Source organism: Octopus sinensis, linkage group LG8, assembly GCF_006345805.1.
Source record: "Octopus sinensis linkage group LG8, ASM634580v1, whole genome shotgun sequence".
NCBI lineage: Eukaryota > Metazoa > Mollusca > Cephalopoda > Octopoda > Octopodidae > Octopus > Octopus sinensis.
The window spans coordinates 75,260,178-75,274,038 of record NC_043004.1 but is presented as its reverse complement, the minus strand read 5'-3'; the positions used below and the strand labels follow the sequence as shown (position 1 = coordinate 75,274,038).

Below are 13,861 nucleotides of genomic sequence, written 5' to 3'. Positions count from 1 at the left end.
GGTAGATGGCCCTGCTCGATCTGTAGTAGAGGCGTAGGCAGAAACTCTATAAGATGTACCCTGTGTAAGCTATGGACACATAAGAGGTGCAGTAATATCAAAGGAAGGCTAACTGGGAAGATAGTTTTTGTATGTGGCAGATGCTCGGGAGCGATAAACACTGAAAATGCGCAGAGAACAACTTCTGCCACACTCCAGGGAGAAATATTAGAAGTAGTTGATAGCTTCCGTTACCAAGTCAGTAGTGGAGGAGGGTGCACTGAAAGTGTAGCTGCTAGAAGAAGAATAGCTTGGGCAAAGTTCAGAGAGCTCTTACCTCTGCTGGTAACAAAGGGCCTCTCGCTCAGAGTAAAAGGTAGACTGTATGATACATGTGTACGAACAGCCATGCTACACGGCAGTGAAATATGGGTTGTGACTGCTGAGGACATACGTAAGCTCGCAAGAAATGAAGCTAGTATGATCCGATGGATGTGTAATGTCAGTGTGCATATTCGACAGAGTGTAAGTACCTTGAGAGAAAAGTTGGACCTAAGAAGCCTTAGATGCTGTGTGCAAGAGAGACCACTGCACTGGTATGGTCATGTGGCGAGAATGGATGAGGATAGCTGTGTGAAAAAGTGCCACACCCTAGCGGTTGAGGGAACCTGTGGAAGAGGTAGACCCACTAAGACCTGTGATGAAGTGGTGAAGCACGACCTTCGAACATTAGGCCTCACCAAGGAAATGACTAACGACCGAGACTTTTGGAAATAAGCTGTGCTCGAGAAGACCCGGCAAGCCAAATATGACCATTACCTGTGGAGTATGCCAGGAGCGTAACCAGCCCGCGTATGCGTACCTTTTCCTTCTTTGGTCACTAAACTCTGCTTGCAAAGACCTGTTGAGGCAACTGAAGACACAATCAAAATTAAAATCATTTCGATGACTGGCATCTGTGCTAGCAGGGTGCAAAGAGCACCATACGAGTGTGATCGTTGACAGAGCGGCTATTCGAGTATGATCATTACTAGTGTCACCTTATTGGCACTTATGCCTGTGCTAGTAGGGTGCCAAGAACACCATCCAAGCATGATTGTTGCCAGAGCAGCCAACTGGCTTCCATACCCATGGCACGTAAAAGGGCACCATTCGAGCGTGATTGTTTCCAATGGCGCAACATGGCACCTGTGCCGGTGGCACGTGTAAAAAGATTCGAGCGAGGTCATTGCCAGTACCGCCTGACTGGCCCCCGTGCCGGTGGCACGTAAAAAGCACCCACTACACTTTCGGAGTGGTTGGCGTTAGGAAGGGCATCCAGCTGTAGAAACTCTGCCAGATCAAGATTGGAGCCTGGTGCAGCCATCTGGTTCGCCAGCCCTCAGTCAAAATCGTGCAACCCATGCTAGCATGGCAAACGGATGTTAAACGCTGATGATGATGATGATGATATATCTATCTATCTATCTATCTATCTATCTATATATATATATATATATATATATATATATATATTATATATATATATATATATATATATATATATATATATATATATATATATATATATATGTATATATATGTATGTATGTATGTATGTTGTATTCGGAATAGTCATTTTGCCAGTTTAGCCAATAACAACACATGCACTATATTTGGTGTTACTTTGCTTCAGTGTTATTTATTTTTTACATTAAACTTAATCTTATTTCGGCCAAAGTAACACCAAATATAGTGCGTGTGTTGTTATTGGCTAAACTGGCAAAATGACCATTCCGAAATACAACAATATCTGTTTCAACACACGATTTCACATAAAAAATCTTGCACAACAAATATATAAACGTATATATGTATTTGTATATATATATATATAGTATATATATATTTATATATACTAGCATTAAAGACCCGTCGTTGCCGGGTCATAGTGCTAGTGCTTGTATATATGTGTATATATATGTGTACATATTACATGTACATCTATATATATATACATCTACACATAAAGTACAAAATACAAAGTTATATCTTGATATCGCCAGTGATAACAATACTCAAAATATAGAACACACTGGAATTGTTAGCCCGTCTCTTGTAAATTCGATCAATTGTATCTTGTCCTCCCTCTTGTATAGAAGTGTGGCTACAATCCAGCCTACTTCTACTTCTGGTGGGGAGGAGGGACATTTAAAATTTTTTTCCGGGACGTCCTACGTCCCAGATATAAAGGTAAAAATAAAATATTTCCACTTTGCAAGTTTGAGTCGAGTACTCCCTTGTACGCTCCGTTGACTCCAACTTTGCTTCTATTGTGGCGAATTTACCGCCTCTGGTTAGATACCTTTCATAGTCGCACCAAGACACTTTTCGAAGGTGCTTACCTCCATGTGTTCAAATCTTTTTTCTCTACATTGTATACTTTATAGACAATAGTCTTTTCTTTAATTTAATTTTTTATTATCCATCTGGTTTATTCCATTTCTGCACGCTAATTTTATTTTTAATTTATTCCCATTCATGTTAAACCACTTATTCAAGTTCAAATCATTGATGCAATTTTATACCAATTGCTATTTTTACTTTTGTTATGTTACTTTAGTTTGATTTTAATTATTACTTACTACATATAATTCAATAGTTATTATTTTTATTGTTAAAGTGAAAGTATCTGACATAAAATAGAGAAACAGAGAAATAGAGAAAATAGAATACACTGGACCCGGAGGAATTGCAATCCCAGAGGCACAATCAGTGCGTGACCTGGGTATTTACATGAGTGATGACGCAACCTTTCGTGTACATGTTGCTAAATTGGCAATGAAATGTAGGCGACTGGCCGGATGGATTCTCAGAACCTTTAGAACAAGAAACCATGATGGTCCTCTGGAGGACACTTGTCCTAAGCCACTTTGACTATTGCTCTCAGTTGTGGTCACCATCCAGTGTCAAGTTGATCACAGAACTTGAGGCGATCCAACGTAGCTACACGAAGAAGATAGCCTCTATGCAGAATATAAGCTACTGGGGGAAACTCAAGAGATTAAAACTATATTCCTTGGAGCGTAGGCGGGAAAGATATGCCATATATACATCTGGAAGATCCTGGAGGGACTTGTCCCAACTTTGGCTTCGAGAGTTACACAAATGCCAGAACTGGGCGCCACTGCATGGTGCCTAGGACTCCAAATTTGCCATCAGATGTAGGACAAAATACTGTGATAGCCTGGGCTTCCGAGGCCCACAGCTCTTCAATATCCTCCCGAAGAACCTAAGAGACCTGCATGGGGTGGATGCAGATGTCTTTAAAATGAAACTGGATCTCTTCCTGTCAGGTGTCCCAGATGAACCAACTTCACGGCAGGAGGTGCAGATGAGGGCAGCTGCATCGAACTCTCTCATGCACCAAATGTCAGTTGCTAAAAAGCTTTCATGAAGTAAAACCATGTAGCAACACCAAATGGCGGTGCCCCAGCATGGCCACAGCTCATGAGCTGAAATTAGAATCAATCAATCAATCAAACGTTTTTGTTTCACTTTTAACATGTAATACTGAAATAGTGGAGAAGATATGATATTGCTATGGGCTCGCTCTAGGCAAGAAATTTAACATTTTTTTGCTGATGACACTCCTTGGACCCTAAGTAAGGCATGTGTAAAAATTGAATGGAATTGGTTGTGTAGTTCTCAAGTTTTAGGGAAACACAGACAGACAGAGAGAGAGAGTGAGAGGCAGACAGGCACACATTCTCAGTTTTATATATATAAAGATATATATATATATATATATATATATATATATATATATATATGTATGTATATATATCTATCTATATGTATATATATATCTATATGTATATATATATATATGTATATATATATCTATATGTATATATATATATATATATATGTATATATATATACATATAGATATATATATACATATATATATATATACATATAGATATATATATATACAATAGATAGATATATATACATACATATATATATATATATATATATATATATATATATATAACTTAGAATAACTTAGAAAGGTTTTGGCCAGTATTGGCCCAGGCCATGTCTAACTTAATAGCACCACCTGGCGAAGTCTTTCAGTTCAGGATTTGGGCACCAAGGCCATTCGAGCAGAGAGTTATTGTTTGCGGAGACATATCCGGGTTTGTGGGTGGTTTGTCCGGTACTGTTTGAAGGAATTTGTCCAAAGACTTCTTGAATTTGTGTGGTCAGTATCTTTTTTGACGTATCCTGGTGTGGTGTTGAAGAGAGCGGGTCCAATTGAGGTGAAATAGTTGTGCCGTATTGTCGTTATGTGATGCGATTTAGATTTCTGTTGTGGACGGATGGCACGTGGTCCAAGCCTTGGACAGTGCTGATGGAATATTTTCCACATCATACAGATAATGTAGCGTTCACGGCGTCGTTGGAGTGAATACAATTTCAGCTTCTCTAGTCTACCCCAGTAGTCAAGGTCTGACATGCCATCTATCTTTTTTGTGATTGACCTTTGGGGAGCTTCAATTCTCATAATATTTGTTTTTGTGTAGGGAGACCACAGTGGACAGCAGTATTCAAGGTGGGGTCGGGCAAAAGTGGAGAAGAGAAGGATAATAGCGTGGGAATCTCTCGACTGGAAGGTTCTGAGAATCCAGGAACACATTCTGCGGGCCATGTCAACTTTGCTGCTTATATGTGTAGCCCAGCTTATGTTGTTGTCCACTGTTACTACTCCCAAGTCTCTGATGTTGTTGGATGCCATGAGAATTTCTCCAGAAGGAAGAGAGTATGGGAGTTTCAGAGCGTCCTCCCTTCCAAAGTGGATCAGTTCGAATTGTCTTCATTTAGCAACATGTTATTCTTTTCCGCCCATTGGACAACAGCCAGTAGGTCTGACTGAAGGTTTATTCGGTCATCCACGCCATTGATGACCTTCTGGAGCTTGGAATCATCAGCGAAGGTTCTGATGTTACTGTGTTTGATGGTGTCAGTAATATCATTTATGTAGATGATGAAGAGAAGTGGGCCCAACACAGTGCCTTGTGGGACACCACTGCTGACTTTGGCTGGGCTGGATATTTGACTCCCTCGACTACAACATGTTGGGTTCTGTTAGACAGAAAGCACTGATCCACTGCAGCAGCTTTCCAGTGACACCAATATTGGACAGCTTTCTCAGAAGGATCTTATGATCAACCCTGTCAAAGGCCTTGCTGAAATCAAGGTAGATGACATCAGTGTTGGAACCTTCTCCCAAGGCTCTCAAAATGTCATCAAAATGATGCAGTAGCTGCGTCAGGCAATCTCTCCCATTACGGAATCCATGCTGGTTGGGTTCAGCATATTATGACTCTCAAGGAAGTGAGTCATACGCGATCTCAGCACCCTCTCAAATACCTTGATGATATGAGAGGTGAGTGAGATTGGACGGTAATTCACGGCAAGCGATTGTTTCCTTTTTTGAAAACTGGGACAACAGACTGGGATAGAAGGTCTTCTGGTATATATCCAGCATCCAGTGAGTTCCGCCACAGATTGGCTAGAGGGGGTGCAAGTTGGTTTTGACACATCTTCAAGACACAAGCAGGGAACCTATCGGGACCTACTGCTGAATTATGCTTCATTTCCTTTATTGCTGCTAGGACATCAGGAGCTCCAAATGTTATGTCCGATAAAGTGTATTGGGGAGTAACATCACTGATACAGCCCAGATCAGTCATATCAGGATTGCTGAAAACAGAGCAATATTGTTTCTGCAATATCTCTCTCCCATGGTTTTGGCATTGTCTTGAAGAGTACCATTTTCATCAATCAGAGGGCCAACAGTAGAACCAGTGACTCTGTGTTTTTTTTGCAAATGAAAAGAACACTTTGGGATTGAGTTTGATCTTCTCAATGGCCCAGGCCTCTTCAGCTCTTCGTTGACTATTGATGATAGACATCATGTTGTTTTTGGAGTTTATGTTTTTTAATCTCTAGCGACGAGATGGCAGTCAGGTTGGTGTGTTGCTGTTGACAGTATTTCAGCATGTTGATCTTTTTGTTAATTCTTTTAATTTTCCTTATGAGAGATTTTCTATTTCTAGGATTCGACACTTAGATTTGTTTGCAGATCTTAATGGGGTGTGTCTTGCACATATGTTCGTGATGGTGTCTACAAGTGACTGCCAGGACTTTTTGATGTTAGTGGGTGTGTATGTGTGCGTGAAGGACCAATCGACTTGTGCAAGATCATTATTGATCGCTTCCCAGTTTGCATTGTGGAAATCCATAGTGTCAAATGGATGAACAGAGGGATGACATTTGTTTTGCATTTTGGCCAGTGGAATCTCAGATCACAGAGAACCATGTCATGGTCGGAGAGTAGGGTTTTCTCCACTGCAATATTGTGGATAGTATCAGTGTGATTGCTGAAAATTAAGTCTAAGACGTTTTTGTGGCATCTCGTTGGTTCGAGTACCAGTTTGGGACAGGAAGAATCATCCATGAAGTCAAGAAGCGATCCATTCCACTGCCTCCCTGTCAGGGGTTGAGAGAGAAGAACCTGGCGGCAGACTGTTTGTAGACCAGTCAACCCCGGGAAGGTTGAAGTCTCCCATCATTAAAATGTTGTCAGGTTTGACACTGCTGAATGAAACACTTTATGCTGTTGAGGCATTCCTTGAAGCATGGTAGGGGCGTTTGGGGTGGTCTGTAGAGCCCAACTACTGTTAAGTTGTTGGTTTGGCTGAAAACAGCGACTGCTTCGCAGTATCCATTGGAAAATGTGTTCATGGCTTCTGTTGAGAATGAATCATTGACATAAAGGCAGTCCCACACCTTTCTTCTGCCAGCACGATCAGCACGAATGGTTTTGAAATTTTTAACTTTCACCTCAGCTTCCAAGTGGAGGTCACTAAGATGGGTTTCAGTGAGGACGAAGAAAGGGATGTGGTTTTGGATGGTCCTCGACCCAGTCCTCCAGGAATCTTAACTTCCATATATATATATATGTATATATGTATATATATATATATAAATATATATACATATATGTGTGTGTGTGTGTGTGTGTGTGTGTATGTATATTATCATCATCATCATTTAAAGTCCATTGTGTCCATGCTGGTATGAGTTGGACGTTTTGACCAGGGCTGGTAAGCTGGAAGGCCGTACCAGATTCCAGTCTGATTTGGCATGGTTTTCTATGGCTGGATGCCCTTCCTAACACCAATCACTCTGAGAGTGCAATGGGTTCTTTTATGTTCCACTGGCACAGGTGGCATTTGCATGACACTGGTATCTGCCACGACTGCAATTTTGCTCAGCATGTTGAGTCTTCTTCTCAAACATGATATAATGCAAAAAGTCTCAGTCAGTACCACCGTGAGGCCCAACACTCAAAAGGAACTCAGCCATTTTACCTCCGTGTATATGCGCGCGTGTGTGTGTATTTATATATATTTATATAAAGAGAGAGAAAGAAAGAGAGAGAGCGAGCATTGCTGTTAGAATAAGAATAGGAGAATAGGCTGCGCAAATTTCAGAGTGCTCCTACTTCTGCTGGTAACAAAGGGCATCTCGCTCTGAATGAAAGGCTGACTGTATGATGCCTATGTGCGAACAGTTATGCTACACATCAGTGAAACATGAGCTGTGGCTGCTGAAGACATGTGTACGCTTGCAAGAAATGAAGCTAGTATGCTTCGCTGGATAATGTCAGTGTGCAGGCAAGACAGAGTGTAAGCATCATGAGAGAAATGTTGGACATAAGAAGTATCAGACGTGATGTGCAAGAGAGATGACTGTGCTGGTATGGTCATGTGCTACATATGGATGAGGAGAGCTGTGTGAAGAAGTATTGCACTCTAATGGTGGAGGGAACCTGTGGAAGAGGTAGACCTAGGAAGACATGGGACAAAGCATGCTCTTTGAATGTTGGGCTTCACAGAGGCAATGACAAGTGACCAAGATCTTTGGTGATACGCTGTGCTTGAGAAGACCCAGCAAGCCAAGTGAGACTGTAGTTATTACCAATGCTAGTGTCATGTAACTGGCCCGTTAAAGGCTCCCTTCAATCATTGGGTGATATGCTGTGCTTGTGAAGATATGTCAAACCGAGTGAAATTGTAGTCATGGCTGATGTCAGTGCTGTCTGACTGGTACATTATAAAAACAAAAAAAGCTTTTGAGCGTTGGACATATCGAGACAGTGACATCAAGCCAGGTGAGATTGTAGTGGTGGACAACGCCAGTGTTGGTTAACTGGCCCATTAAAAGCACTCTTCAATCTTTGAGTGATATGCTGTGCTTGTAAAGACTTGTTGAACTGAATGAAAATGTAGTCATGGCCGATGCTAGTGCCGTCTGACTGGCATTGGTGCCATGTATAAATACATGAAACAGGATACATATAACATGGCTCTTATAGCTTATCTATTATATCGTAACAAATGTTTTCTTATTATGAAATATTCTGTAAAATCATGTTAATTCGAAGGATAAACATATACATATACATATAATTTAACTGTGACGAAAAGAAAAAAATCCTCAAATAGATATTGGTGCATATTTGTACATATGTATATATACAGGTAAAATGCATTATTTAAGCACTGGGTCTTGTAGAAGCAGTGACAGATGACCAAGACCTTTGGCGATATGCGATGCTTGTGTAGACCTGTCATGCGAAATGAGACCATAGTCTCATGGCCGATGTTGGTGCCAGATTAATGATACCTGTGCCAGTGGCACCTAAAAAATACTTGGTACACTCTCAGAGTGGTTGAGGTTAGGAAAGGCATCCAGCTCTACAAATTTTGCCAAATCAGATCAGAACACTCTGGTGCAACTCGCCACAATGTAACTCCCACCCACCCTGGTGCAAATCCCCCAGTGCAACCATAACTCCAGCTTACCAGTTTTTAGTCAAACCATCCAACCCTACCAGTATGGCAAGCAGATGTTAAAAGATGATGATGATGATTATATATATATATATATATATATATATTTGAGTAGTTGAATGAATTATCTTATTAAGGATAATTTGAAAGATAACCGATACCTGGGTAGCAAATTCCCATCAAAAAGAACACGGTTGAAGCTACGTCCCTAGGGCATAGACTACGTGTCTTCGTGCGGAAATTTGTATGTTTATTTTAAAATTATAAGTATATGAAAGAATGGAGTTGAACGACTAGTTAACAAATATCCTTTATTCTCGACATATGTTTCGAGAATAAAGGATATTTGTTAACTAGTCGTTCAACTCCATTCTTTCATATACTTTTATATATATATATAATATATATATATATATATATATATATATATATATATATATATATATATATAATATATATATATATATATATATATATATATAATATATATATATATATAATATATATATATATATATATATATATATATATATATATGAATATGTGTGTGTGTGTGGAAATGCAATGGCCCAGTGGTTAGGGCAGCGGACTCGCGGTCATAGGATCATGGTTTCGATTCCTAGACCGGGCGTTGGGAGTGTTTACTGAGCAAAAAATACCTAAAGCTCCACGAGGCTGCGGCAGGGGGGGGGGGCGATCCCTGCTGTATTCTTTCGCCACAACTTTCTCTTACTCTTTCTTCTGTTGTAGAAGAGTGAATTTATGTATTGAAAATGAAGGACGACCCTTTCAACACTTCTTATAAAGTTTTTTAAAGTCTCGTAAAGTCTAGTATATTCTTTTGTAGTCTTATACCTATTTCTTTACTACCCACAAGGAGCTAAACACAGAGAGGACAAACAAGGACAGACAAACGGATTAAGTCGATTATATCGACCCCAGTGCGTAGATGGTACTTATTTAATCGACCCCGAAAGGATGAAAGGCAAAGTCGACCTCGGCGGAATTTGAACTCAGAACGTAGCAGCAGACGAAATACCGCTAAGCATTTCGCTCAGCCTGCTAACGTTTCTGCCAGCTTGCCGCCTTGTAGTCTTATGTAGTCTTATGTAGTCTTTTGTAGTCTTTTGTAGTCTTATGTAGTCTTTTGTAGTCTTTTGTAGTCTTTTGTAGTCTTTTGTAGTCTTATGTAGTCTTTTGTAGTCTTTTGTAGTCTTTTGTAGTCTTTTGTAGTCTTATGTAGTCTTTTGTAGTCTTTTGTAGTCTTATGTAGTCTTATAAATATTCATTTTGCAATAAAATACTTAGTGCCGACAGACTTGTACATCATAAGTTTTGTGGTTACTATATCATCATCATCATCATCATCATTTAACATCCCTTTTTCCATGCTGGCATGAGTTGGACAGCTTGACAAGAACAAACAAGCCAGAGGGCTCTGCCAGGTTCTGTGTCTGCTTTGGTATGCTTTCTACAACTAACCATTCTACAGATTGAACTGGGTGTTCTTTTACATGGCATCAGTTCCTGTGTTATTGCCAAGTACTTGCATGATATATGCACGTGCGTGTGTGTGTGTGTGTCTCCGTGTCATGAATCACATGATATGTGTAAATGAATGCCATTCGTTCCCAATATTTTGCAAAATCGTGTCTGGTCGTGGAAAAAAGGTAAGGGCTGGCAACAAGAAGGGCATGTGGCCCTAGAAAGTCCATCTCAATAAGCTGTATCCAATGCTTACAACCATGGAAATGTGGTCATTAAAACAAGAATGGTGACAGGTATTATTTTCAAGCTATATTTAGAGAGTTTCATTGTTAATGACTCCATCATATTGTTACACAACAAAGCATTGTTTCATGTTATTCAATTTTTATGTATTCTTTTTTCTTTTATAATTTTCCAAGATTTTAACTGCAGCAGTTTTCAATTTCGGTGCAATAATGGTTTTTGTATACACCGTTCTCGAAAATGCAATTCCTACACTGACTGTACTGATGGATCTGATGAAGGCGCCTTCTGTGGTAAAGAAACATAAATTTATTTATAATAATGTTTTATTTGCAACAACTACAAATGAACAATGTTAAATCAAAATGCAACCTGATAGCAAGTAAACATCATGATGGTGACACAGAGCAACAGTGGACCTGTCCATCCACGGTAATATATGGGCTAATGTATGAGTGGAATTTCAAAGCTGCAATACGAGGTGGTACTGAGAAGTTCCAGGCTTTAGCAGTATTGCATAATGCCTAGATGGAGGGCCCCAAATTCTGAGTCCTCTAGCAGTCTTAGAAAAACTGGAAGACCACTGTGATAAGTGTGCGAATCTGAGAGGGGAATATGTTGACTGAAATCATAATTAACTGATCTTCGTGTATTTTCATTTACCCAAATCCAGGAACTTCTCAGCACCCTTTTGCACATGTGTGTATGTATGTCTATGTTTGTGTGTCTGTCTGTGTGTATATATATATACATACATACATTCATATATATATATATATATATATATTACATTTCTAAATATTTCAGAGAGATATAAGCAGTAGTGGTATGATAGAGTGGTTGTGTACTGTCAACTTAATGTGACAGTCCCATGAAGAGAATCACACCACTGCTATTTAACCCTAGGAAGCATCAACGCTTCCTGTTGGCCTTGACAAATTTCCTGTGTCCTTACGTTTACAAGGGGGAGACAAGCACCTCCACCCAGCTAAGCCTGGACCCAGAGACTAGTTTCTTAGTCTTTCCCCGTCTGTGTGTCATCAGCTGTGGTTGATTCCCTTCATGGGACTGTCACATTAAGTTGACAGTATACAATTACTCTCTCTCTCTCTCTCTCTCTCTATATATATATATATATATATATATATATATATGTATGTATGTATGTATACACACACACTCACAACAGGGTGCAGAAAAGTTCCTAGCTTTAAGGGTGTCATGAAAAGCCTGGTTTAAGGCTCAACCTTCCAAGTTCTTTTACAGGGATTAGATAATCTGAAGGACTACTGCAATAAGTGTTTGAATCTGAGAGGAGAATATGTTGGATAAAACCATAATTAAACTGATCCTCCTGTATTTTCTTTAACCCAAGGCCAGGAACTTTCCAGCACCTCCTCATATGTTTACCCTACTAAGCTCACATTTATTAACCCTCATCTTACACCCTTGCTTCTGCTCCCTATCTACTCACAACTGAACCTCCTTTTCATCCGGCTTCTCTTTAACACACACAGAGCCCTCAATCTCTCATCTCACCTACCAACTGTACTAATCACACCATTCTCATCATTCTGCTCACTTACCCTTCAACAAACCTAGATATTGGAGACTGCATTCGGCCACTTTCATCCTTCCGCCTACCTCCATCCAATACACAGTAACTTCACCATGATGTACTGCCAGCCAACACTCACTTTCCCTCCTCTGAACCATCTTTTTACCTACCATCTATCCAACCACCTCAAAATATCGGAAATACCAAAGAGAGGCAACTCTGGAGCTAAAAATTCTGTATTTCCCATTGATAACAGCTAAAGAGCTACAAACACAGCATCTGGGAATTCTACAGGGGGCAGCACTGAACAGAGATGGTATTTTCACACCTTTTTACCATAGAAAATAATTTTTCTCAATGGTAAGCGCAGTAGATTTGCCTTTAGCAGTTGAAATATGTCACAAACATATATTTTATCTCACCTAAACTTTGCTTATGCCTAAACACTGCTCGGCGATGATACTGCTGTAATTTTTTTCTCACCTGGCAGTCTAAAGGTGCAACTCAGTCAAGGTTGTTGACTGTGTTTTAGTCAAAAGTTTGGCTCCTTTCGGTATTTCCCATTGAAGATGGCTAAAGAACTTCAAACACAGTATCTAGGAATTTGACAAAGGGCAGCACTAGACAGATATGGTGCTTTTACACCTTTTTATCATAAGAAAGAATATTTTTGTTCATTGCGACAGCAGTGAATTTGCCTTTTTAGAAGTTGAAATTTATCACAAGCATATTTTAACTATCCTAAAGTTCACACACACACACACATATACACACACACAAATGCACACACACATACACACACACACATTTTCTCTCTCCATTCTTTTATTCCCTCCATTTGTTTTCTGTCCGCATTCCTTTCTGTAGAAAGGCATAGGCAGAAAACGTCAAAGACTCTTCCATTTTCCCCAAGCATCTAATACACCTTGTTATTGTTCCTTCATCTGTCTCCGTCTTTGTTTTTTTTTTTTTTTTTTGTACAGTTTTAGAACCATATCTGTGTATGTGTGTGTTTATGTGTGTATATATAAACACTCATACACACACTTAGCAGGATTGATATATAAAGGTAAAGCTACATTTGTTTCATATATATATATATATAATTTAATATATATATATATATATATATATGATATATATAATTTAATACACATAATGTAATATACTGATTTACAATAGATTATAAAACAACTCCCCCTGCACACACACACACACACATGCACATACACACAAACATGCACACACACACACACATACACACACACTCACTCACTCACTCACATACACACATTTTAATATTTTGATTTCTTTACAGCTAATCATACTTGTCTTCCATATTTCTTCAAGTGTGATGGTTATAAATGCTTATCTCAATCGTTTCTCTGCAATGGAAGACGAAATTGCCGAGATGGGAGTGATGAACGCAACTGCCCAGAGGCAAAATGTTCTCCATATCAATGGAAATGTCCAACATCAAATATTTGTATCCACAAAATGCGTCACTGTGATGGTGTAGCAAACTGTGAAGATGGAAGTGATGAAGTTGGATGTAGTAAGTAAAAATGTATAATTTTTTGTGAATATTTGTGTCTGAGCAAAGTGGTTGATTCAGTTGGTCTTTTGTTTGATTTCAGTTTCTCTCTTCTCTTTTCTGAAGAAAAGAGGCAATGCAGAGATCATA

General features: G+C 39.3%; 1 protein-coding gene across 1 annotated transcript in view; it reads left to right on the top strand.

Moving 5' to 3' along the window:
* Positions 1 to 13,861, top strand: part of LOC118764392 (low-density lipoprotein receptor-related protein 2-like) — a 280,304-nt gene that overhangs the window by 18,814 nt on the left and 247,629 nt on the right. The window contains exons 6-7 of the mRNA XM_036505163.1: positions 10,796 to 10,912; positions 13,496 to 13,732. Of these exons, the coding sequence (XP_036361056.1) occupies positions 10,796 to 10,912; positions 13,496 to 13,732 (354 nt within the window). The remainder of the gene's footprint in view (positions 1 to 10,795; positions 10,913 to 13,495; positions 13,733 to 13,861) is intronic.